The sequence below is a fragment of the Malus domestica genome, chromosome 08, assembly GCF_042453785.1.
Source record: "Malus domestica chromosome 08, GDT2T_hap1".
Taxonomy (NCBI): domain Eukaryota; kingdom Viridiplantae; phylum Streptophyta; class Magnoliopsida; order Rosales; family Rosaceae; genus Malus; species Malus domestica.
Window position 1 is genome coordinate 20,977,098 of NC_091668.1, and position 27,607 is coordinate 21,004,704.

The 27,607-nt window shown below is 39.3% G+C and overlaps 2 protein-coding genes across 2 annotated transcripts; both read right to left on the reverse strand.

The window, feature by feature from the left end:
• Window positions 1–1,983: 1,983 nt before the first annotated feature.
• LOC108173900 (probable leucine-rich repeat receptor-like protein kinase At1g35710) lies at window positions 1,984–6,441 on the reverse strand. The gene is made up of 2 exons (XM_029107136.2): window positions 4,045–6,441; window positions 1,984–2,600 (listed from the first exon to the last, which is right to left on the reverse strand). The coding sequence occupies exons 1-2, from the start codon at window positions 6,308–6,310 to the stop codon at window positions 2,200–2,202; spliced, it is 2,667 nt and encodes an 888-aa protein (XP_028962969.2). The 5' UTR covers window positions 6,311–6,441; the 3' UTR covers window positions 1,984–2,199.
• A 3,297-nt stretch (window positions 6,442–9,738) lies between these two features.
• LOC139198095 (uncharacterized) lies at window positions 9,739–25,782 on the reverse strand. The gene is made up of 2 exons (XM_070826353.1): window positions 24,886–25,782; window positions 9,739–10,473 (listed from the first exon to the last, which is right to left on the reverse strand). The coding sequence occupies exons 1-2, from the start codon at window positions 25,780–25,782 to the stop codon at window positions 9,739–9,741; spliced, it is 1,632 nt and encodes a 543-aa protein (XP_070682454.1).
• Between the last annotated feature and the right edge of the window lie 1,825 nt (window positions 25,783–27,607).

The following is a 27,607-nucleotide window of genomic DNA, read 5'->3' on the forward strand; positions in this document are numbered from 1 at the left end:
TTCCTTCCTCCTTCCTTCTCTTTCTTCCCCTTCTTCCTTCTTCTTCCTTCTCATTCTCCTTCTTCTTCCTCCGAAATCTGGGGAAGTTTGTTTGTTTGTTTTTTTTTTTTCTTTCTTCTTCTTCCTCCTTCTTCCTTCCCCTTCTTCCTTCTCCTTCATTCTCCTTCCTTCTCCGAAATCTGGGGAAGTTTGTTTTTTTTTTCTTTCTTTCTTCTTCTTTCTCCTTCTTTCTTCTTCTTCTTCTTCTTCTTCCTCAAAAAAAAAAAAAAAAAAAAAAAAACTTTCATCTTCCCCCAAATTCGGAGGAAGAAGAAGAAGAACGAAGAAGGGGAAGGAAGAAGGAGAAGAAGGAGGAAGAAAAAAAAAAACTGAATCTGGGCAGATTTAGAGGAAGAAGAAGAAGAAGAAGAAGAAGAAGAAGAAGAAGAAGAAGAAGAAGAAGAAGAAGAAGAAGAAGAAGAAGAAGAAGAAGAAGAAGAAGAAGAAGAAGAAGAAGAAGAAGAAAGAAGAAAAAAAAAGAAATAAAAAAGAAAAAACTGAATCTGGGTAGATTCGGAGGAAGAAGAAGAAGAAGAAGAAGGAAGGAAGGAGGAAAGAGAAAGAAGAAGAAGAAGAAAAAAAAAAAGCTTCCCCAGATTCGGAGGAAGAAGAAGGAGAATGAGAAGGAAGAAGAAGGAAGAAGGGGAAGAAAGGGAAGGAAGGAGGAAGGAAGGAAGAAGGAGAAGGAGGAAGAAAAAAAAAGAAAAAAAAAGAAAAGAAAGTTGCAGTCGGAGGAAGAAGAAGAAGAAGAAGGAAGAAGAAAAGAAAAGAAAGAAAAAAGCAAAAAAAAAAAAATGTGGATGACACGTGGCGCCCAGTCAGTGTGCCACGTCACAGTTAACGGAAAACTTAACAGTTTGACTAACGGATGTATGAGACTGTCTCAAAATTTACACTTTCGGTATGAATCTGAGACGAAAAAAACTTGATGTACTAAATGTTGAAAACCACAAAACATGAGGGTAGTAAACAGTCTTTTACCCTATCTTTTATATATAAAACCAGAGGCTCAATTTGGTGTCACTGGCTTCAACAAAAAGAATAGGACGAAACTACCCCTCAACCAAAAAAATTTCAAAGCAGCAAAAAAGAATGCATAAAGTAAAGCAAGGTAATTTTATAAATTTATTTTTAAATATTCATTGTCTTCGGATTGTAACTGCAATGATTGTAACTTATGGACCCTAAATATTCATTTTATATTATATATTTTTTGTGGGTTGTATTCAATTTTGGGTGCATTTTTTCTCACCATCATAACTATGGTGTATCTTATCATACACCTAATCATTTGCTTGTCTCATTTCACTTAACTCTTGTTAATTTTCACATTAAATGTTACATTTTCAATTTTGAAAAAAAATTAACCAAGATTAAGTGAAAAGACACGTGTCAGATGATTAGGCGTATGGTGAGTATACACCAAAGTTTAGGATGGTGAGCAAAAATGTTTCCATTCAACAATGTGGGATGCTAATAAAAAAACTCTAAATCCAATTGAAAAAGAAACTATTGCAGAGGTGTGCGTGTTTTATGTTAATAGTTTGTACATGTTTGGCAAAAAACAAACCCAATGAATATCTTATACACGTTTTATGAGATTGGAAATGCACCTAAATTTGACAGTGCAAAATATAATTCACCCTATATAATATAATATGTTGAAAAAGTTATACTCTAGCAGCTTTACCTTGCGGAATTCCCCAGTTGTGTGATGCGCAACATCCTCCTCGAGGGATTTCTTGTAGAGGGAGTGATAAGCCTGCCTTGCCACAAGCGGTTCATGAGTAGGTCTATTTCGGTCACAGAACCCGATTGCTTCTGGTCCACTTCTTTGTTGCTTCTGTCTATATGACTCTATGTCAGTCCGTATACATATATAGAAATAGTAATATAAAGTGTGTCCATTGCATTCTCATCTTCGCTAGTCATTGTCCCTATGCATGAAAACCAAATCTTTGTTTTATAAACTTCTGTTTCTTCATCACAAGGGTAAACACAATTTTAACTGAAAAAAAAATTGATCTACATAAAGTGAATAGAGCCCCAACAAACAAGTGCATAAAATAAATTACAATACAGGAAATATCTATGAAAAATCTTTCTTCTAAAAGGAAGGCTCAAAACTTATTTATTGAAAACAAGCACATTATCTGTTTCTCAGGCCGTCAAAGGATCTAGAGTAAGCAATTCACCGCAAGTTATCATACGCATTGGCTTTGACAAATGGAGCTTCGAAGTTGAGAGGAGTTGAGAAACTTTTTTCATTGTAGGGCGAGAATGCGGACTCGGATTCAAGCATGAAAATGCAATCTTCACAAGAGAGAGTAATTCCCCTGCTTCTTGATGTGTTGGAGGCAAAATGCGTTGGTCTAGAACATCCACAACTGACATTTGATGGGGTGGTAATGTTAATGCTAATGACGACATGGACGAAGAAGACATTGATAAGAATGATGAGAAAAAATCACCAGGATGCCTTCCCATGATTGTTTCCATAGAAACCACTCCAAAGCTATAAACATCGCATTTTTCGTTCACTTCCATGGTATATGCAAGTTCTGCACAGAATAAGATTATAGAAATATTGGGACTTTTAGTTTGTATATATAATACCTGAACTAAAGATAAATAGTGAAAAGTTTGAACAAAACTGGACAACTAATTTACAATCAACTTTAACAAAAAATATATGACAATGGAGCTGGCAAAATGGACCCAAACAAATGACCCAATTTACTCTGCCGACTCACTGCCCTATTCTCTCACTCAGCTCGAGTTCTCTTTGCATTGAATCAATGGCAGTCATCTCGAGGTGATTTTTCTTTGCCTTTTTTGTTGTGTTAGTGGATTATTAACTTAATTTGGGTAGTGAACGTTTCGTTTTGGCTGAATTTTGATTTTCAACTATAATTGAATATTGGGTTTTAGGGATTTTCTTCTTAGTGATCATCTTCATGTTCGATTGGTGATTTTTCTTCAAGATTTTAGAATGTTACTTATCATGTATATGTTGCTGGCCCGTTACTCTGAAGCTACAAACTAACTTGCTAAAAGTTGCTGATAAATGCATCAGAATACAATTTTCATTTTGATAAAAGTGAAGGCATATGTGTTAAGTAAAACTTTTAGATAAAAGTGGCCTCATCATTCAAATCCAATGAATTAGACCTCTGTGAGACTAAATTTGTCAGGTAATATTGATCTATATTGTATGATGTTATATATATATATATATATTTTTTATGAACAATGTATGATGTTATATGATTGGTCTATTCTGTCAATTGATGTTCGATATGTGGCTGATGAGGGCTCAATTTTTAGTGCGAAAACCGAATTACGAAAGTATCTTGATGAAGAAAGACTTGAGAGAAAACAACAGTTGGATATTCTTTCTTGGTGGAAAATGGAACAATATCATCATCCTGTCTTTTCTCGTTTGGCTTGTGATGAATTCCTGTTTCTACTGTCACCTCAGAATCAGTATTTAGTATTGGTGGTAGAGTGATTGATCAATATCGTAGTTATTTATTGCCTGAAACCGTTCATTATGCACCGTTCAAGTGGTATTACGCACCAGGGATTGGTTTTTTGGCTAAAGAGGTATATTTTACGTGGTATTCTTACTGCAGTTTGCATGTTTATTGCATGTTGTTTTAATTAGTTAGTTTTTAGTAGTTCATTAACATCTCCATTGGTATTACTTATTAAATTAGATGCTTATTGCAATTTGCATGTTTATAATTGTTTTTTTTTCTAATTTTTTTTTATTTATTTATTTTTATGTTTTAGCTTTAAGGAAAGAGAGTGTTGACTTGGAAGAACTTACAATGAACCGAACTATCGCTATATTTTATGTGAATGTTCTCAAAAACCAAAGCATGTAACGTGGTAGGTTTAATATGTCCTAACGTTGAAAAGAAGTAATATTTGGCAAAAAAAAAAAAAACTAATCATAAACAACACTCAATTAATAAGGTTAAAAGGAAGAGAACATATTACCTGGTGCGACATACCCATATGTGCCTGCAATGGCAGTCCAAGTCGTTGAGTCTGGATTCAAAAACTTAGCAGTGCCAAAGTCTGAAACAAAGGCCTTATATTCAGAATCCAACAAAATGTTCTTGCTTGATATGTCTTGGTGCACAATTGGTGGCACGCAATCATGGTGCATGTATGCCAAGGCATGAGCTACACCGTTAATAATATTCACCCTTTTTCTCCACCCCATTTCTTTAGCTTCTTCATCTTTGCTCAAAATTGCAATCAAGCTACCTCTTTCAACAAACTCATACACCAAAAATGAGTGTCGATGGTGTGAACAGAAACCATAAAGCTTCACAATATTCCGGTGTCTTATCTCTGTTAGTGCCCTTATTTCATTCAAGAATGTCTTTTCAAAATTCTTCTCACCATCCCACAATTGATGTAGTTTCTTCACAGCAACTATGTTGTTACTAGACAAATTTGCTATATAGACGCTTCCTTGTCCTCCGCTCCCGATGCAATTTGTGGAATCAAAATTTTCTGTTGCCCTTATGATTTCCTCATACATTGACTTTCCATCAAAATTTAAAACTGAAAATGATATTTCTTCATGCAAGTTTTTTTCTGCTTTATTTGGATGTTTCTTTTTTCTTTCCACTATGAATTTAATTGTAAAAAAAGCAGAAAGAAGTATAATTGCTGCTATAAGGAAGAATGTGATTCCAAATACCCGGTTGCGGTTATTTCTCGAGCCATGTGTGCAAGGTTGTAAACCTTCAACGCTGCCGCACAGTCCTTTGTTCCCTTTTAAAGCTTCGGGCAGAGCTTGTTGAAATGCTTTGTTGTTGGGAAGGGGACCTTCCAATTCATTGTAAGATACATCCACATACAACAAGCCGTGCATGCCTTCAATACTTGATGGTATGAAACCCGAAAGATTGTTGTGAGAAAGATTGAGTGTTTGCAAACTCTCCATATTGCTGATTGCTGGTGGTATGCTACCTTCAAGTGAGTTGTGACTTAAATCAAGTTCGTTCAACTGAACTAACTTTTCCAATTTAAATGGAATTCCTTGGGAAAAATGATTATTGCTCAAATTCAGATGGTACATTTTGGGAAAATCACCTAAAGTGCTCACAATTGACCCATTGAATCTGTTCGACGACAAGTCGAGATATTCTAGATCAACAAGTAATCCAAATTCCGAAGGTATAGAGCTTGAAAGTTGATTTCCATTCAACATCAACTTTTGCAAAGAAGTCATTCTCCCGAATCCCTTCGGAATCGCCCCAACTAAGTGATTTGAAGAAAGGTCAAGTTCATGAATTTTATCTGCATTGACAATCTCGGGAGGTATGCTACCAGTAAGGTTGTTTCCCGCAATTATTAAGGTTTTTAATTGTGAGCATTGTCCCCATTTTTGTGAGATTTCACCATATAGCATATTGTGGCTTATATCTATGAAATCAAGATTTGGATAGACACCAATGTCTTCTGATATGTTGCCTGTCAATTGGTTCCCATTAAGATGAACTCTAAATAAGCTCTTGCACGTTTTCAAGCTTTTGGGGATTGGACCAGTCAAATGGTTATTGCTCACTGAAAGGTTTTGGAGTTGTCCATTATAGCAAATATTTTGGGGTATATAACCTATTAAGTGGTTATTACCCAATTGCAGTGTAGCCAACTTCTTCAAATTCTCTATCTCTTCGGGGATGGAGCCAGAAAGATTATTAGCCCGGAGATAGAGAGCAGTAAGGTTTGTGAGATCACCTAGAGATGTTGGGATTGAACCGCTGAGTTGATTCTCAGACAAATCTAGGTCCACAAGAGATTTTAATTTCCCTATCTCTTTGGGAATTGTGCTAGAAAGATTATTATGGTAGAGATAGAGAGTGGTAAGGTTTGTGAGATCACATAGGGATGTTGGGATTGAACCGCTGAGCTGATTATAAGACAATTCTAGGTCCACAAGAGATTTCAATTTCCCTATCTCTTTAGGAATAGTGTCAGAAAGATTATTACTATCGAGATAGAGAGTGGTAAGGTTTGTGAGCTGACCTAAGTATGATGGGATTGAACCACTGAGCTGATTCTCAGACAATTCTAGGTCCACAAGAGATTTCAATTTCCCTATCTCTTTAGGAATAGTGCCAGAAAGATTATTGCTATAAAGATAGAGAGTGTTAAGGTTTGTGAGCTGACCTAGGGATGATGGGATTGAACCGTTGAGCTGATTCTCATACAAAATGAGCACCTCAAGAGATTTTAATTTCCCCATCTCTTAGGAATGGTGCCAGAAAGATTATTACTCTGGAGATAGAGAGTGGTAAGGTTTGTGAGATCATCGAGGGATGTTGGGATTGAACCACTGAGCCAATTGTTAGAAAGATCAAGAGAGATGAGTTTGGAAAGGGAACTGATCTGAGCTGGAATGACATCAAAGAGATTATTGTAGCTGAGATTAAGGTATTGAAGATTGGGGAAAGACAAGAATGAAAACTCATGTAGCGTACCTTGTATACCGGAATTGGTAAGGTTTATCACACTGACACTTCCAACAGCATTGCATGAAATACCAGTCCAGAAGCATGGGGCTACTTTTGTATGAGCGGGTAGGTAAGCCCACGAGGTGAGATTTTGCAGGTGGGTATGGTTTTGAAAGGTGGCTTTCCATTTGAGAAGCGCTTCTGCTTCAGTAGTAGAAGTAGCATAAGCAAAAGCAACACAACTTGGCGGTGAAATAAGTTGTACGAATAAGACAAGGCAATAAGCCAGAGGGCATAGTTTATGAAAATCTAAGGATGTCATGGCCACTAGTGTTTAATTTCGTGTGCGTATTAGAATCTACTCCTAGGACTTATTTATAATGACATTCATGAGCTATTGTAATTAATTCAATTCAATCCGCACTGAAAAAGGGGGTGGGAGAGAAGAAAGATACAGGACTTGCAAATTGTTTTGTACGTACAAGATAAGTCAAAGTCTTTGTCCCAAATGCGGTAATTGTTTTATGGGGCCCACCCCACTCCTAAGTTCTAACGGTTGTTTCCTATAATATACAATGTACTTAGTCCCAAATGTGTGTAATTATCAATCTTTCCTCTCAAAATATCACCATCCCAGCCTTGCCCTCTTGTTCACGTCTCATTTATTTCTATTTTTTTTCTTCTCATTAAAGTTATTCCGTTTGGTGTCATAAGTTCAGACTTATCAAATAAAAGAAAATTTGGGAAATGCTAGTGGACTTTATGTTTTATCTCTTTGGGGCAACCATCTAAAGATTATTAAGAATAAGTTGTAACACGTATTGTGTAGTGATATTTATTTCTTTATTTATAAATAAAAGGTATTATGTTCAACTTTTATGAGCATTAATAATTTTGAAAACTTAATTGTGGTTAGTTTGGGCTGCTTAATTTTTTTAAAAGTAGCTTTCTTAAAAAAATTGGGTCCTTAATTGTGTTTGGTAATTAAAAAAAGTTTTTTTTTCCCCCCAAATCATAGGTCTAAAACAGCTAAAAACATAAGCAACTCTATGCATGCTTCTCAAAAAAGCGTTTTTTTTCTTTCAAAGGAGGCAAGTCAACAATACCAATTAATGAAACTTTCATATTGACAATCATATCCCATCTTTTTTTGTATTTCGCTAAAAGCACTTTTAGTACTATAGTTTACCATTACATTTACCTGCTTTTTTCATAGTTGTTTATTCTCACAGTAAAGCAGAAGGAGTTTTGAAAAAAAAAAAACAGGTTTTAACTCAAAAATAACTTTTCTCCTCCAATAATTTGAGTTTAATTTCGTGTACATATTATAATCCACTTCTAGGGCTTATTTATAACGGCATTCATGACCTATTGTAGTCAATTCAATTAGACCCACAAAGAAAAAAATACAAAGTGATCAAAGGAAAGATGAGCATAAAGTGCAAAACTCATAGTGGTAGACTGGCAGTGGTGCACTTTCAGCAGACCATATTTATCGTCTACTTTAGAAAGAAAGAAACGATGTGCTTCCCAGTTTCCCATCGAACCATTCAAAACCTCATCATGCTATAATTAACAAATTCGCAGAATTGTGTTTAGTAGTATTGCATTAATTATCGACTTTGACTTGTCATTTTTGAAGACCCAAGTGGAAGACACTGTTGGGATAATCTTAGAGATAAGGTGCATGCTGAGGAATTGGAGTTTCAATATGATTATATCACACGACAGGCTTTGGCCATCAAGAAATTTATCCCTATAAATACAAGAGGATTTGAAATGTAGAAAGAATATTCGACGCAACACACAAATCAACGTTTTACGCGAACCTAAATAAAATGAGTGGGAGAGAAGAAAAATATAGGGCTTGCAAATCAACGTTTTACACGAACCTAAATAAAATGAGTGGGAGAGAAGAAAAATATAGGGCTTGCAGAATGTTATTGCGTTAGAGTCTTCCATAAATGCAGTTTGGCATAAATGCAATTTGGCTAAAGTCAAAGTTTTTCATGACTTTGGAGTGCTCCATAAATGTAATTTGGCTAAAGTCAAAGTTTTTCATGACTTTGGAGTGCTCCATAAATGTAATTTGCCAAGTTGTCTTCAATATGTATTGACTTAGGATAAAGGAGCATGCTGCATGCATGCTTGTGATTAAATTACTCCATGTATCTGTACTAATAAACTTATGTATTGATTTAGGAATTTAGAGGTGGGCAAAATACATGCAGGTATGAGTAATTCACTTATTTAAATTTAACGATTACGGTTATAGGTAATCGTTTAAGTAAATATAAGGCTATGAATGTAATCGTTTATTAGTGAAATACAAATAGGTGATCATCGATATTACTCGCGGACACAAGCATGATCCATTTAACTATTTGTATTATTTGTAAAATTTTAAAAATAAAAATTGAAAACCCCAAGAGATCGACGAGTCGACAAACTCTCCGGGTGTCATTGGTTTTCTTGTGGCAAAAGCTACTTCTAATTATTTTATTTGTTTTTATAGAGAAACACATTTTTGGTTTTATTTGTGTTAATTTTGAAAGTTGGATTGAGGTTACGAGGTATTTCTTCTCTTTCTTCTCTTTTGTACTGTTTTTGGACCCGAAAGAAGAATTTTTATTCTTGTAATAATAACCCTAGTATAAATATATCATTGTATTAAAATAAAAGAATAGCGTTATTAAGCAAAGTCATCAATGTGCAGATTTTATCGTGAAGGTGCTGAAATAAAGTCACCTAAATTAGGAGAAGTTCTTCTATCTGAAATTGGACTAGAGTTAAAAAGAAAAAGGATATGACCAGTTGGGTAGGTGTGGATCTGGGAATCAAGGGCGCGGGGTAGGTGTGAATTTATGTGTCTTGAGGATATAATTTCTCCTAAATTAGAGCCGTTGAGGATCACATTTGTGGAGCAAAAAATAATTGAGAAAAATGTGGAGGCGACAAGTGGATTCTAGGATAAAAAGGACAAAATTATCCTCCAGGAATAGTAGAACTCCTACGCGCGAGCAATGGACAATCATGACTCAATCAAGGTCAAAAATGCTCAAAATAGGTAATTATTCAAAACCTATTTCATCCATCCTCATCAAATCTTCTCCACAAGGTAACCCCCAAATCATTCCTTTCAAATTATATTCATTAGATAATTAATTGATTTATTACTCAATTAATTTATTAATTTTTTTTCCCCAAAGATAAAGATATATTAAAGACGAATAGAAAGGTTTACATCCATAGCAAGGAAATTAAACAGAAAATCAGGGCTGATACAATCCCAAGTGAAAGATCGTCCCTCCTTAAAGGCATACTTAGCCACCAAGTGAGCAGCACGATTGCCCTCTCTAGGCACAAAAGCAAAAGAGACAGACCTCAACTTTTGCGCTAGAACCTCAATGTCACCGAGAATGCATTCGATACTAAAGTCAACCATCACTTCCTTCTTCAGCATCATAATAATCATTCTTGCATCAGATTCGATGACAATATCATCAAATCCGTGGTCAATACATGCCAGTAAGGCATTCCTGATGGCTAGAGCTTCCGCAGCAGCTGCACTATGGCAGAATCCGAAGCCAGAGCCACCAGCAGCTTGGAGTAGTCCAGCAAAATCACGTCCCAGCCAACCCACCCCCATGCGCATAGTACTCTTACACCAAGCCGCGTCAGTATTAATCTTGATAGTTCCGAACCTTGGTTTCTGCCACTTAGCACAAGTAATTTCTGTGTCCTTTATTGTCTTTGGCAGCCGCGGGCTGTAGTCAACAAAATCCCGAGCCAAGGAGTCTTTATACTCACTAATACTCTTTCTCCAGGCCTCCAAGATCTCCAAAGGCTGACGATGGATCCCATTGAACACTACCTCGTTTCTGTTTTTCCACAATCTCCACAGGCCAAAGGCAAAATCTTGACAGATCTCATCCGCATTGTTCTTGTCCTTCACCTGGGCACAAAGGTTACTCCAGCTCTATAAGAAATCACTTCCTTCCAGTACATGGGAATTAAGGTGCAGAGGAGAACAGAACCAGAAGACATGACTGATGTGAAAAATAAGTTAACACACAAATTAACCCTCTTGTTGACAATTGTAGTATGGATAAGTAGGGATCGTTCTTAAACCGGGGATTAGGAGGGATTGCTAAAACACTCTAAACTGACTCAAATCTGTGAAACAAAGTTTAAAAATACGAAACTAGACTCAAAGAATGCAAAACTAAACTCTAAAACACTAAAACGAACCAAAAGAATCAAAACAGCAACCAAACACTCAAAACTGCCTAAAAACCACTTTCTGGGTAGTTTTGAACACAAAGCATCAAATTGGACGAATTTGGGTTTTAACTTGTACCAAAACACTTAAAAACATAAACCAACACACTTTCCAATTAATCTTGGAATTCAAAATAATTGGGGATTTGATTTGGACGAAAATAAACTTATATGGCAGATTGTAAGAGAAACAGATTGTAATACAAAGTTATGAAGAATCAATGGATGATGGAATGGCTAAGGGGTTCTTCTCCACACATGAAATATATGCAACGTAAATCAATTTCCAGTTATCAATTCAATAAGTTATGAACCTCAACACTCCAAGTTAATTAGGTCCGCTTAAATTAACCTTCAGATTTCCCTAGGATCATTGAATTGGATGAATATGCATCGCAAACATATTATTCCTAACAAGTTCTTTATATGAACAGCATGATAAAGACACAAGTTAGAATCATTACGTTCTTTGGAAATCATAAGCATCGACAAGGCATTCGTAACTATGAAAAGCATGATACTCTTGCCAGGAATCTACTTAACACAATCGTGACTAGCGACCTTCACTACTTACGAATATAAATTCATAACGATTAGGTGAAACAAATTTATATCCTAGCATCAAATTCAAGCATGCAAATTAAGCGTGCACTCTCAATCAACATACAAGAATAAGTTCTAAATCAAATGGTTAAGCAAATTGTATTCACGACTTATGTAACAATAACTGGAAGTAATCAACTCATTTCACATATATAATCATGGTTTTGAATACACCCTTAGCCAAAAACGAAATTAGCCAATCATACTTAAAGCAAAACAAAGATTACATGAATTAGACATTAAAATCCAAAGAAAGAAAACACCTAGAATGCTCCAACTTGGCAGCAAGTGCATCCAAGATTCCTCCTTTCCCTTGCTTGTGGCAGATTGGGTTATGGACAGGTTTTGGGTAGTTTTATGGTGTAGAATGGATAGGGAATGGTATGGAAAGGTTTAGGGTGAGTGTGGAGGAGTGTTTGATGGTTGGAGGGTGGTAGAGAACTCGGCAAAGATGGTGGAATAAGGTGGAGTGGCTGTTATGTTTTCTGGGCACTAGAATGGTGTTTTTGGGGTGTTTTGCTGCCTAGGGTGAGTATGGACGAATTTTCTGCATGAATGATGAATATGGGAGGTTCAACCCTTTGCCAAGGGTTGTAAACATGTATATATAGGCCCTAAAAACCCTAGAGAATCAGATTAGGCAGTGGGGAAATGCACAGCAAGGAGGGTGAATTTGTGGTGTGCAATGGTCCAAGGATGAAAATGGAGCAATGATGCAAAGTATGGAGGGTAAAATGGAGTGGTATTTCAGCTAGGGAGCATGAATGATTGTGTTCATTGCATGGAAATGAAAAGGGGAGGTGAAATGTTTCAGAAATTAGTTAAAGGTGCAGCAACATGTGTTGCACAAGGCATTGGATCCCAAATGTGGATGATGGAGCATCAATTGGTGCATGGAATGGTTGTGAAATCTGATGGGTGAAGGGAACAAGAGGTATGCAGCAATTGAGTGTGATAATTGAGTGTATTGAGGCATGAAATCAGAAATATTTTAGGGGACAAGGATGATTAAGCATGCATGGGAATCCAAAGGGAATGCTATGTGGATTGCATGGCAAGGATGTGTGTCCTTTTGTGGCTGAGTTCATGATCCTTTGTACACTAATTCTTCACATTCTTAGCCTCTTTAAGTCTTCAATTTCGTCCAAACCTTGGTTCCAAATATGTGACATGCATTCCAAGCTCCAAAATGCTCCAAAATGCTCCAAAATGCATCTTCTTGCCTACTTTGTCCTTAAAATCTGAAAACACACGAAAATGACTTTAAACATTAAAATAACTAAGGAAACACGACATAAATGCACAAGAACAAGCCAACTAAGTCGCATAAATATGCTCCTATCAAATTCCCCCACACTTAGCTTTTGCTAGTCCTCGAGCAAACAAAGAAATAAAACGAAACGAAACAAATACAACACAACCTAAACCTTCCAACATTTGCCTCAGGGATTTCCAATGCACATGACATGTTAAAGATTATCATCCCCACAGATTTGAGTCATCTCTACACTTAAGCACATACTTAATCATCGTCACTACTTAGTTGTTCACGTTAATCAATTAAAACAATGTTTTGAATGTAGTAACATGCCTTAGAGAGTTCGCTCAAGTCCTTACAAAGTATGCACTCAATTTTCACACAGATTTCCAACTACACACCCTATACTAGTCATATGTGAGAAGATTGATGTAAACATGAAAACGAACGCTCACATATATGTATTACAAAGAAAGCGATTTCTGGAGCATGTTTAGATATGATCTCATGAATGGAATGCTACTACTTAGATGCGAGAACCAGTGACACCATATGCTCATATCAATTTCAAACTCCACATATTTAAACGCATGACACTCAAGATGAAGTTAAGGGTTGTAACGGGGCTTGGGGTGATGGCTAACAAATGAAGGTAAGGGAAAACAAACGTTCTTAAAGCAATAGCAAATAAAATAATGAACTTGAACTTAGAATTCACTTAGATTGCAGAAATCAACTTTTAGACGTAAGGGAAAGATTTAAACAACTCTTCGGGTCAAATTCAACTTTTTTTTTTCTTTCCACCCGTGCCTATGGCCTACTACTTACATGAGAAACACTTCCCCCACACTTATTTTCTGCCATACATAATCACAAGGAATTCAATTTGAATCATGCTTTACTATGCTTTAAGAACAAGGGTATGGATGGTCCTAATCTAGGCTAGGTGAGGATAACGGGGTTAACAAAGAACGTAGGCTAACAAGGCTCAATGGGGTTAACTTAAACAAATCATGAAGTAGGATACACGGCAATTTGGCTTTGGTGGTGGTAACTACACAACTTCATCTTGAATATGTGTTATGCAAATCAATATCATGCTTTGAATGAAATGGGCATGAGTTCTAGCATTTGGAACTAAATGATGAAACGCCTTCTAAGTAGTAACCAAGCAAAGAAAAATGAGATCATGCAACGACTTTAGAAAACAATAATGCACAGATTATCAACTCTCCAAATAACGTTTAGGCTCAAGTCTCACAAGGTTGTAGCTTTTGTTTGAGTTCCTTTCTTCAAGCATGTTACAAAAACTAATTTTTCCTTTATGATTGCATGTGAATTCATAAATTATAACTACAACCAAGTATAAACCAAAGAGCATATCAAACTTTCATCCATGTTTATAATTCTCTTTAACAGTCATGTAATTAAAGACCAAATCCTCATCATTGTGTTGGAAGGTACCCTAAGACACAAAATAAACAAACAAAAACAACTCCTTTTGGGTTTTTCAAAACAATTTTTTCAAATTTTTATGAAATTTTCGGATTTTTATGTCAAAACATACTGAAACACTCCAAAACAGCTTAAAAACACTTAAACAGCAAGGAACAACACTAGAAGTAATGGGTGATAATTTTCTACGAATTTTCATGCAAAACAATAGTTACCAATTCCCCCACACTTAAATCGAACATTGTCCTCAATGTTTCAAGCATATACTCACACAAAAAACAAGCAAATAACAAACGACAAATAAACATGACAAATATGGCAAAGTAAAAACCAGACAAAGTAGAGTTTAAGAACGCAAATCTGGTTTTGGAGATAGTTGATCTTGTTGACTTTCCACAGCTTTGATCTTGAACTGGATTGGAATTGTACGGCGAAGCTTTGCTCTTTGGTGATGTTGCAATTCCTTATTTGTTCTCCAAGCAGATGTGGCAGCTTCTCTAGTTCTTCATCTCAGACTCATTCTGCTGGGTTGATTGTGCAAGCTGCATTCTTCTCTGCTTGTTTCTTCTGCACGACGGGCAGACACGAGGTAAAGGTGTTGGTCTGTTTCTTTCTTCAATCTTTCCAAGTGCCCACCTCTTGCTTTCTTTCTCCTTGTCCCTAGTTGAGGATGAATCAGCACGTTGTCTCCACATGCTTCGAGGTATCATCTTCACTTCCCTTATACGTGAGAGACGAAGAGGAAGCACAAGATGATGAGTACTCGAGAGCAGGTGCTGGCCGGAGAAAGGACAGGGAGAAAGCATGATATGAGATACTCGTGCTCTCAACCTTTATGATATGAAATACTTGTGCTCTGGATGGGTTGTTTGCAGGGGTATCCCAGGGGATGAGAAATACAGAGTGACTCGAGAGGGTTTGTTGGAAAGCCATTTCAGAGAGGATGAAGGGTTAAGTGAGGCTGAAAGTTGGGTGAGGCTGCTTCACTTTGAAGTTCAACATTTATAGAATTTTCTTAATGGCTAGGAAGGCATTGTTCCATTACTCGCGTCGGCCAGCCTGGGATAATTTAACAGTAGCTTTCACGTGCATTCTGCTTTTCCAGAAATTTTCGACAGATTGTGCGTGATTTACGCAACGCAGATGTGCAATTTGACAGATACTGACACGTCTCGATAAAGCAGAGGCCTCTTTAATATCCGGAATTTGCGCTTCGAGTTCTGAGCTTCGTTGAGGGCAGAGATTGCATGTGACAAGTGCTGACGAGGCTAAGAGAGACAGATGGTTGGAATCGGTGCTTCGACAGACTGCCCGTGATTTTCGCAAAGCTGAGTTGCGTGTGATGGGTGCTGACGAGGCTGAGAAAGTTGACACTCTTCGATATCTGGAATTGGTGGTTTGTGAGCAAGCCCAACTTTTGAGAAAGCTGGCGCCTCTTCGATTTTTGAATGGCTTCTTCGATTTCTGAGCTCTTCTATTCGATTTCTGAAATCCCATCGCGTGCTGATTTTTATAGAGGTATGCAGGACGTTCAAAGCACACTTGAACTTCTGCCTGTAAAAACTCCCGTTTTGCACTTCTACGATCTTGACTTGTCCGATCTCTTCTTTCTTTAACTCCTCTGAAAAATGTCTGGCCCTTCCGACCGTCGTTTTGACTTGAACCTTGGTGAAGGAGCAGCCCCTCCTTCTCCAGACAACATATGGCGCCCGTCCTTCATATCCCCTACTGGTCCTCTTACCGTTGGGGATTCGGTGATGAAAAATGACATGACCGCTGCGGTGGTGGCCCGGAACCTTGTCACCCCCAGAGATAACAAACTGCTCTCTAGACGGTCTGATGAATTGGTTGTTAAGGAGTTTCTGGCTCTTAGCGTGCAGTGTACGGGTTCTGTGTCCAACATGGCCCAACGCCTATTTGCTCGAACCCGTCACGTTGAATCGTTGGCGGCTGAAATACTGAGTCTCAAAGAGGAGATTAGAGGACTCAAGCATGAAAATAAACAATTGCACAAGCTTGCACACAATTATGCCACAAACATGAAGAGGAAAATTGACCAGCTGCATGAATCTGATGGTCATATTTTACTTGATCATCGGAGGTTTGTAGGTTTGTTCCAACAGCATTTGCCGTCGTCTTCTGAGGCTGTACCGCGTAGTGAAGCTCCAAATGATCAACCTTCGGTACCTCCTCCATCTGTGGCTCCACCGACTGCTGAGATTCCGCCGACTACTGAGACTTCTCCCAAGCAGCCATTGTGAAGGCTCCCTCTTGTCTTATGCTGTGTTTCTTTATTTCCCAGTTTCCTGTTCATTTCCATGAAGTTTAATGTTAAAATCCTTTGCATATTTGTTAATGTTTCAAAAATAGAAAGTCATACCCCAAAAATAATTAAACAAGAAAAAATATTAACAATCAAGCAAAATAAATGGGTTGCCTCCCTTGAAGCGCTTGCTTTAACGTCTTCCAGCCGGACGATGCCACATTGATCAACCTTCATGGGAACCCACGGCATGCAGTGGGATATCCTCCACAACATGCTCCACAAAGTGCTCGTAGTACGGCTTCAAGCGATGTCCATTCACCTTGAATTCTTGCCCAGTTCTCAAGCTCTTAATTTGGACTGCACCATGCACAAAAAGATTAGTAACAACAAACGGGCCAACCCACTTGGAACGTAACTTACCAGGGAATAGACGAAGACGGGAGTTGAACAACAACACTTTCTGCCCAATTTCGAAAGTCTTGCCTCGAAGCATCTTATCATGGAATGCCGTGGTCTTCTCTTTGTAAATTCTAGCATTCTCATAAGCTTCATGCCTTATCTCATCAAGTTCACTCAATTGAAGCTTTCGATGAATTCCAGCTTGGTCCACATTCAAATTGAAGGTCTTGATGGCCCAATGAGCTCGATGTTCTAATTCCACGGGAAGATGGCAAGGCTTGCCATACACAAGTCGAAAAGGAGACATACCAATAGGGGTCTTGTAAGCCGTTCGATACGCCCATAGTGCATCATCCAACCGTAAGCTCCAATCTTTTCTATTTGGCCCAACGGTCTTCTCCAAAATCTGTTTGATCTCACGATTAGACACCTCGGCTTGGCCATTGGTTTGGAGGTGGTAAGGTGTGGAAACCTTATGCGTCACATGGTACTTCTTGAGTAATGCCCCAATGGTACGGTTGCAAAAATGAGACCCTCCATCACTGATTATAACCCTAGGCATCCCAAATCTAGAAAAGATATTAGTTTTCACAAAATCTGCCACAACTTTAGAATCGTTAGTTCGAGTGGCTTTCGCTTCCACCCACTTTGAAACATAATCAACGGCAAGTAATATGTAGGTGAAACCAAAAGATGAAGGAAAATGACCCATAAAATTGATACCCCAAACATCAAAGATTTCAACAACAAAGATGGGTACCTGCGGCATTTGATCTCTTTGGCTAATATTACCTGTCCTTTGGCAGCGATCACATGTTAAACAAAAGGTTCTAGCATCTTTAAACAAAGTAGGCCAATAAAAACCACATTCAAGAACCTTAAAAGCTGTCCTTTGGGTGCCAAAGTGACCCCCACATGCATATGTGTGACAAAAACTTAAAATTGAGTGAAAATCTGATTCATGCACACATCTTCTTATAACCTGATCTGAACAATATTTCCACAAGTATGGGTCATCCCAAACATAAAATCTAGCATCTTTTTTAAGTTTATCACGTTGGAATTTGTTTAGGGTGCTAGGAACTTGTTTAGTCACCAAATAATTCACCAAATCTGCGTACCAAGGAGCACTTACCTGAACGGACAAGAGTTGTTCATCCGGAAATGTTTCGGAGATGGGAAGATCCTCTTCTTCACGCACCAACCTGCTTAGGTGGTCAGCAACAACATTATCACTCCCCTTCTTGTCCTTGATTTCGATGTCAAACTCTTGAAGTAGAAGCATCCAACGAATGAGTCTAGGTTTAGCTTATTTCTTGGTGAACAAGTACTTCAAGGCTGCATGGTCAGTGAAAACAATAACTTTAGTACCAATTATATATGATCTAAATTTATCTAAAGCAAATACAACCGCCAAAAGTTCTTTTTCGGTTGTAGAATAATTCAACTGAGCATCATTCAAAGTGTGTGAAGCATAATAAATAACATGTGGCTGTTTATTCTTTCTTTGACCCAAAACAGCTCCAAGTGCATAATCCAATGCATCACACATCAATTCAAAGGGAATGGACCAATCCGGGGGAGTTATGATGGGTGCCGTGGTGAGAAGGTCCTTGAGATGCTTGAATGCCTTCTCACATGCCTCGTTGAACTCAAATGACACATCCTTTTGTAGGAGACGGCATAGGGGCTGTGCAATCTTGGAAAAGTCCTTGATAAATCGTCGGTAGAATCCTGCATGACCAAGGAAAAAACGAACCCCTCTCACCGAAGTGGGAGAGGGGAAGTAGCGTACAAGATCTATTTTAGACTTATCAACTTCAATTCCACGTTCAGAGATTATATGACCCAAAACAATACCTTGTTTAACCATAAAATGGCATTTCTCCCAATTTAACACAAGGTTTGTTTCAACACAACGTTTCAAGATTAAAGTGAGATTATCCAAGCAATTATCAAAGGAATTACCAAACACACTAAAATCATCCATGAATATCTCAATAATCCTCTCAACATAATCAGAAAAGATGCTAACCATACACCTTTGAAATGTGGCAGGAGCATTGCACAAACCGAATGGCATGCGTCGATATGCAAACGTTCCAAAGGGATAAGTAAAAGTGGTCTTTTCTTGATCATCCGGGGCAATAACAATTTGATTATAACCGGAGTATCCATCAAGAAAGCAATAAAAGGAATGACCTGCTAACCTTTCTAGCATTTGATCTAGGAACGGCAATGGGAAGTGATCTTTCCTTGTGGTTGCATTTAGCTTCCTATAATCAATGCACACTCGCCAACCGGTTTGAATTCGGGTGGGCACAAGCTCATTCTCCGCATTCTCGACAACCGTCACTCCAGATTTCTTGGGCACACATTGGATAGGTGAAACCCAACGGCTATCGGAGATGGGATAAATCACCCCACAATCTAGAAGTTTGATTATCTCATTTTTCACAACTTCCATCATCGGAGGGTTAAGACGGCGTTGAGCCTCTCTAGTTGGTTTGGCCCCCTCCTCAAGAAATATGTGATGCATACAAGTCATAGGGCTTATACCTTTAATATCGGCCAATGTCCAACCTAGGGCAGATTTGAATTCCTTCAAGACACGCACTAGCTTCTCCTCCTCTTGTGCCGTGAGGGATGAGGAGATGATGGCAAGTAGTGTCTCATTTCCCCCCAAAAAGATGTACTTCAAATGGCTTGGTAGGGGTTTGAGATCAAGTATGGGTGCCTGAACGATGGATGGAAGCAACTTGTTAGTCGAAATTGGAATGGAATCAAAGTTAGGAGACTTACCACCATGCTTAGGTAGTGACTCAAGGGCAGCAACCAACTCAAAAATTTCATCACTAGGAGGCACAGCATGGCCTAGTCCATGTATGCCGTGGGTTACACTAGAATCTGCCCCCTTGGTTGTGAGTTCCATTCCTCGTGTAATGACTTTTTCAAGCGCATCGTCATTCAAATCTTCAAGATATCCCTGCGCCAAAGAGTCAAATATATCAATAGAGAAACATGAATGGTCCTCACTAGGGTACTTAATGGAATCAGAAAGATTAAAATTAACAACTTCCCCATCAAATTCCATGGATAACGTTCCACTATACACGTCAATCTTCGTCCGGGCCGTCTTCATGAATGGCCTTCCAAGGAGGATGGGCAATGAAGGAGCATGATCCGATTCATCCATTTCGAGCACATAAAAATCTGCTGGGAAGACTAAATGATCAACCTGCACCAAAACGTCTTCCAACACTCCCTTTGGATAAGCGTTAGATCTATCGGCCAATTGTATGATTACACCATCATGTTTCAACTCACCTAAGTTCATAGATACATAAATGGAGTATGGCATAACATTTATAGAGGCTCCTAAATCTAGCATGGCAGATTTGAAACGAGTGTTACCAATGACGCACGGAATTGTAAAGCTACCCGGATCTTTGCATTTGGGGGGTAGTTTACGTTGCAAGATGGCGGAGACATTTTTACCTACCTTCACAACCTCCTTGGTTGAAATCCTCTTCCTAGTGGTGCATAGCTCCTTTAAAAACTTAGCGTATCTCGGGACTTGCTTAATGGCATCCAACAAGGGTATGTTGACTTGAACTTTCCTAAGTGTCTCAAGGATGTCCTTTTCAGCTTCTTCCTTCTTTGTTTGCACAAACCTGCTAGGAAAAGGAGCATTCGAAGGCACAACATTAGTAGAAACCGAATTTGACACATTCTTACCTTTATTGGATGAATTGGACGAATTTGGAGCCATGGGGGCTTGCGGCATAGGTGTGTCCACCCTTGCCGTGGGTGGGCATGCTTCCTCCTCCTCAAATTGAAGTTTTTCATCCTCTTTGTGACCTGTTTTTGATGAAGAACTTGCCCCAACCTCCTTACCACTTCTTAGGGTGATTGCCTTGGCTGATTCAAACCCTCATTTTGGATTTGGAATGGTAGAACTAGGAAGCCTTCCTTGGTCTCGAATCTGCCCAACAACCTCGACAATCTGTCCCATTTGTTTCTCTAGTTGGTCCACCCTTTTGTTTTGATTTTCCTGCCCATTAGTCAAAGTGGTTAGTAACTTAACAAGTGTATCATTATCCAAAGCATTACCTGAAGTATTTGGGGCAGATTGTGGTTGGACTTGAGGGGGTGCGTATGGTTTGTTGTAGAAGCCCGGGGGTTGTTGCCTAAAGCCTCCTTGTGGTTGGGCTTGTTGTGGCTCTCTCCATTTGAAGTTTGGATGGTCTCTCCACCCCGGATTATACGTGTTGGAATATGGATCATGTCTTGGCTGATTTTGGCTTTGAAACCCAATGGCATTAGCGCTCTCCCATCCACCATTCTCAATGAGTTGAGGACACTTTTCGGATGCATGTCCTTGGATAGAACATACGCCACACACCATGGGTCCTTGAATCTTCATTCCCTCGGCCATCTGTGAAACAAGAGAAGTAAGATTAGCTAACTGAGATTGAATATTGGAAGTGGAACTTACCGCATGCACTTGTTGCCGTGGGGGTCCTCTTTGGCCTACACCTTCGTATTGTTGAGCGTTTAACGCTCGATTAGCAATAAAGATTTTTGCAGCCATGGGCGTTTTGTCTACCAATGCTCCACCCGCCGAGGCATCGAGCATTTGACGTTCTAGTGGTAGGAGCCATTCGTAGAAGTATTGCAAAAGCAATTCCTCCTTCATTTGATGCTGTGGACAAGAAGCAACAAGTGATTTAAATCGTTCATAATATGTAGGAAAAGACTCACCTTCATCTTGTTGAATTCCACTTATTTTTTTACGAAGAAGAATGATGCGAGAAGTTGGGAAAAACTTCTCCAGAAATGCCCTCTTCATACTCTCCCAAGATGTAACTGTACCGGGAGCCAACTCGTACAACCAATCCTTGGCTTTGTCCATTAAAGAGAACGGAAAAGCCTTCATCTTTAAAATACTTCCGTCAACGGTAACCGGAGTCATACTTGAGCACACCACTTCAAATTCTTTCAAATGTTTGTTCGGATCCTCCATGGACAACCCATGGAACTTTGGAATGTGGTGGAGCAAACTTGACTTTAACTCGAACTCTTCGGTTTTACCTTGGGCAGCCATGGGATATTGGATACACAATGGTGCGGCATTATCCAAACCCGAGGCGGCAAGCTCCTTGAGCGTACGGTTGTCCATGGCTATACCTTGCGCTTCTCCACCCACTTGTGCCGTGGGATCCTCTTTGTGCTGTTGTTTCCTCCTTCTTCTCAAAATTCTCTCGAAGTCGTCGTCAAAGTCCAAAATATGCTCACGAACAGGTCGGGAACTTCGAGTCATGCACTAGTACCTAAAAACAAAGAAAACAAAACAAATAAGCAACTTAAACAGAAACTTAAACAAAATACAATAATTCGAAAGAAAACAATCCAAGAGATTAGCAAAGTTGCTAATCCCCGGCAACGGCACCAAAATTTGATGTGAAAAATAACACACAAATTAACCCTCTTGTTGACAATTGTAGTATGGATAAGTAGGGATCGTTCTTAAACCAGGGATTAGGAGGGATTGTTAAAACACTCTAAACTGACTCAAATCTGTGAAACAAAGTTTAAAAATACGAAACTAGACTCAAAGAATGCAAAACTAAACTCTAAAACACTAAAACGAACCAAAAGAATCAAAACAGCAACCAAACACTCAAAACTGCCTAAAAACCACTTTCTGGGCAGTTTTGAACACAAAGCATCAAATTGGACGAATTTGGGTTTTAACTTGTACCAAAACACTTAAAAACATAAACCAACACACTTTCCAATTAATCTAGGAATTCAAAATAATTGGGGATTTGATTTGGACGAAAATAAACTTATATGGCAGATTGTAAGAGAAACAGATTGTAATACAAAGTTATGAAGAATCAATGGATGATGGAATGGCTAAGGGGTTCTTCTCCACACATGAAATATATGCAACGTAAATCAATTTCCAGTTATCAATTCAATAAGTTATGAACCTCAAAACTCCAAGTTAATTAGGTCTGCTTAAATTAACCTTCAGATTTCCCTAGGATCATTGAATTGGATGAATATGCATCGCAAACAAATTATTCCTAACAAGTTCTTTATATGAACAACATGATAAAGACACAAGTTAGAATCATTACGTTCTTTGGAAATCATAAGCATCGACAAGGCATTCGTAACTATGAAAAGCATGATACTCTTGCCAGGAATCTACTTAACACAATCGTGACTAGCGACCTTCACTACTTACGAATATAAATTCATAACGATTAGGTGAAACAAATTTATATCCTAGCATCAAATTCAAGCATGCAAATTAAGCGTGCACTCTCAATCAACATACAAGAATAAGTTCTAAATCAAATGGTTAAGCAAATTGTATTCACGACTTATGTAACAATAACTGGAAGTAATCAACTCATTTCACATATATAATCATGGTTTTGAATACACCCTTAGCCAAAAACGAAATTAGCCAATCATACTTAAAGCAAAACAAAGATTACATGAATTAGACATTAAAATCCAAAGAAAGAAAACACCTAGAATGCTCCAACTTGGCAGCAAGTGCATCCAAGATTCCTCATTTCCCTTGCTTGTGGCAGATTGGGTTATGGACAGGTTTTGGGTAGTTTTATGGTGTAGAATGGATAGGGAATGGTATGGAAAGGTTTAGGGTGAGTGTGGAGGAGTGTTTGATGGTTGGAGGGTGGTAGAGAACTCGGCAAAGATGGTGGAATAAGGTGGAGTGGCTGTTATGTTTTCTGGGCACTAGAATGGTGTTTTTGGGGTGTTTTGCTGCCTAGGGTGAGTATGGACGAATTTTCTGCATGAATGATGAATATGGGAGGTTCAACCCTTTGCCAAGGTTGTAAACATGTATATATAGGCCCTAAAAACCCTAGAGAATCAGATTAGGCAGTGGGGAAATGCACAGCAAGGAGGGTGAATTTGTGGTGTGCAATGGTCCAAGGATGAAAATTGAGCAATGATGCAAAGTATGGAGGGTAAAATAGAGTGGTATTTCAGCTAGGGAGCATGAATGATTGTGTTCATTGCATGGAAATGAAAAGGGGAGGTGAAATGTTTCAGAAATTAGTTAAAGGTGCAGCAACATGTGTTGCACAAGGCATTGGATCCCAAATGTGGATGATGGAGCATCAATTGGTGCATGGAATGGTTGTGAAATCTGATGGGTGAAGGGAACAAGAGGTATGCAGCAATTGAGTGTGATAATTGAGTGTATTGAGGCATGAAATCAGAAATATTTTAGGGGACAAGGATGATTAAGCATGCATGGGAATCCAAAGGGAATGCTATGTGGATTGCATGGCAAGGATGTGTGTCCTTTTGTGGCTGAGTTCATGATCCTTTGTACACTAATTCTTCACATTCTTAGCCTCTTTAAGTCTTCAATTTCGTCCAAACCTTGGTTCCAAATATGTGACATGCATTCCAAGCTCCAAAATGCTCCAAAATGCTCCAAAATGCATCTTCTTGCCTACTTTGTCCTTAAAATCTGAAAACACACGAAAATGACTTTAAACATTAAAATAACTAAGGAAACACGACATAAATGCACAAGAACAAGCCAACTAAGTCGCATAAATATGCTCCTATCGATGACTGATTTCACATTGGAAAAACAGATGGTTTTCAGTTTCATTGAGGGTGTTGCATACACCACAAACATTGTCAATTCTCATGTGACGTCTTTTAAGATTACGTCGGACCGCCAGAGCATTATTGCAGCACCGCCAAATGAAAATTTTAATCTTATTTGGAACCTGCAGACTCCAGATGTTGTTCCATACCAGATTTAGCTTATTGGTCTTACTGGGGGCGCCTCGACCTTTCCTTCCTAAGGCTTTATCTTCCATCAGTTTTATAGCCAGACCATACCCAGATTTGATTGAATAGACCTCGTTAGTAGTATAGTGCCACACCAGACGATCATCAATGCCAGCTTGGCTTAAAGGGATACTTAAGATCAGTAGTACATCGTCTCGATTGAATCCGTTCGAGATCATATCAGTCCTCCAAGAGTTAGTAGCCGGATCAATTAAGTCACTGACCTTCGTTCCTTCCAGATTTACCTTCGGCTTGGCTTTAAAGGTTGAGGGTTTAGGGAACCACGGGTCCTTCCTGATATTAATATTGTACCCGTTTCCCACCCGCCATCTGAGCCCAAGTTGCAGCACTTTCCGAGCTTCGAATAAGCATTTCCAACCCCACGAGGTGAACTTCCCTTTAGGAGCTTCTCCAAAGGTTTTCCCCGGGAAGTATTTGTCTCTCAAAACCGAAGCAAGGAGGGACGAAGGATTTTGGGTGATTCGCCAACCAATCTTGGCAAGAAAGGCAAGGTTGACACATTGGATATCCTTAAATCCTAACCCTCCAGCCTTTTTCTGTTTCATGAGCCAATCCCAGGAGATCCAGTGTATCCCTTTATGTTGCTCATTACCTCGCCACCAGTAATTTCGAATGGCCATTTCAACGTCCCGACACATGCCAATAGGGAGTTTAAAGCAACTCATGGCGAAATTTGGCAAGGCCATAGCCACCGTTTTCACAAGGATCTTTTTTCCCGCCTGGGACAGGTACTGCTCAGCCCAACCTGACATACGAGCTTCAATCTTATCCCTGATCTCGGCAAAAACAACTTTTTTTGAATGCCCAAAATCAGCTTGCAAGCCTAGATATTTCCCAAAACCCTGTTTGCATTGAATCCCCAGGGTGTCCACAATTTTGGCTTTCAAACACTTCGGGGAATTAGCCCCGAAGAAGACCGAACTTTTGGTCAGGTTAATCTCCTGACCAAAGCCCCGAGCGTAGGTCTTTAAAACTTCCACAATACTCTTCGCCTCCTCCACAGAAGCATTTCCAAAAACCACGGAATCATCCGCAAAGAAAAGATGCGTTAACGGTACTCCAATAGGGGAAATCTTGAACCCGTGAAGGGCACCCCGTTCCAGGCTCCTCGTAATTAGCATTGAGAACCTTCAGTACAGAGAAGGAATAGGAAGGGAGAGAGAGGATCTCCTTGCCTAAGCCCCCGTTCTGGCCGAAAGTACCCCGTTGGGGAACCATTTATAAGAACACTAAAAGATACGGTAGAAATGCATTCCTTAATCCAGCTGCAGAAAAGAGGTGCAAATCCCAAATTAACCATCATACCCATGAGGAAATCCCATTCAACACGGTCATAAGCCTTGGCCATATCAAGCTTGATAGCCATACCAGGGTGGTCTCATTTTCTCTGGTGAAGTAGGGAGTGGAGGACTTCGTGCACCACTAGGATATTATCTTGGATTTGTTTCCCCGCCACGAAGGCAGATTGGTTTTCACCAATCACTTTTGGCATCACCTTCTTAAGCCTGTTAGTGAGAACCTTTGCAATGATCTTGTAGATGACGTTACATAATGCAATTGGCCGGTATTACGTCATATTTTTAGGGCACTTCACCTTCGGAATAAGCACTAAGTTGGTATGGTTGAGTTTATGAAGAAGAGATCCCGAGTGCCAGAAGGCCTTAACAATCTTCACTACGTCCGTCCCGACCGTGCCCCAGTGGTCTTGGTAAAAGCAGCCAGAGAAACCATCAGGTCCCAGAGATCTCGTAGGGGGAATTTGATATACAGCCTCAATAATTTTGCCTTCTGCAACCATTGTAGTTAAACCACGGTTATCCTCAGGAGAGAGCCTGCCCTCCATACACCCCTGAACTTCCTCCACGAGAGTGGGCTTACAGGACTGAAAAAGTTCTGTAAAGTATTCGATAGCCGTATCACCAATTCCCTCAATCTCCTGCCAAACCCCACGGGCATTATCTATCCCGCGGATCATATTGAACCTTCGCCTTTTGAGAGTTTGAGCATGGAAGAACTTAGTGTTCTTGTCACCCTCACGAAGCCATTGATTCTTAGATTTGACTTTCCAATAAGCCTCCTCCTGCTTATGAGCAGCCTTAAGCTCCCACTCTTTTTGCTTGACATCATTTGAGGTGAATTCGTTAGAATTATAGGCCGCCCTTATCTCTTCCTTCAGTTGCTGGATCATTTTCAACGAGTTCCTGCCTCTCCCTTTGTACCAGACTTTTAATCTTCTTCTGAGATGCTTCATTTTTTCGCAAAAACGGAAAGCATGAGACCCATTGATCTTATCACTCCATTCTTCAACGACCAGATCACGACATTCCTCCAACCTGCTCCAACGCCCATCGAATGAGAATTGCCTTCCCCTCCGATCCGGGACCTTGTCAGTCGAAAGGAACAAAAGAGCATGATCAGATCCTTCCAAGATCACGTGCTTAATTTTTGTGTTAGGATACATTTCAAACCACCCTAAAGTTGCCAGCCCACAGTCAAGGCGTTGCTGGATAGGCAGAGACTCTCTGTTGTTCCTCCAGGTGAAGGGGTAGCCTTCATAACCCAAGTCCATGAGCTCATCTCGGGCCACAAAATCTCTGAAGTCACGCAGACTAGCAGCCGGTCTATGATTCTCACCCTCCTTCTCATCGTTGCAAAGGATGTCGTTGAAGTCGCCTATGAGAAGGCAACGGTCCCTATCTTGGGCAATACGCTTCGATAATTCCTGCCATTGCTCCCTTCTCTTATTTTCATCAGTGCTGGCGTAAATGGCGAATAACCACCAGTTACAATTCATCTTTTCATCCCACAGCTTGAGCTCCACCAAAAAATCCTCCGATTTCATTAATACCACAGGAAACTCCTCTCTCCAGAAAACACATAAACTGCCTCCAATGCCCCGAGGCTCAACAGCGAACCAATGTTCCATACCAAGACTCATTTTTAGAT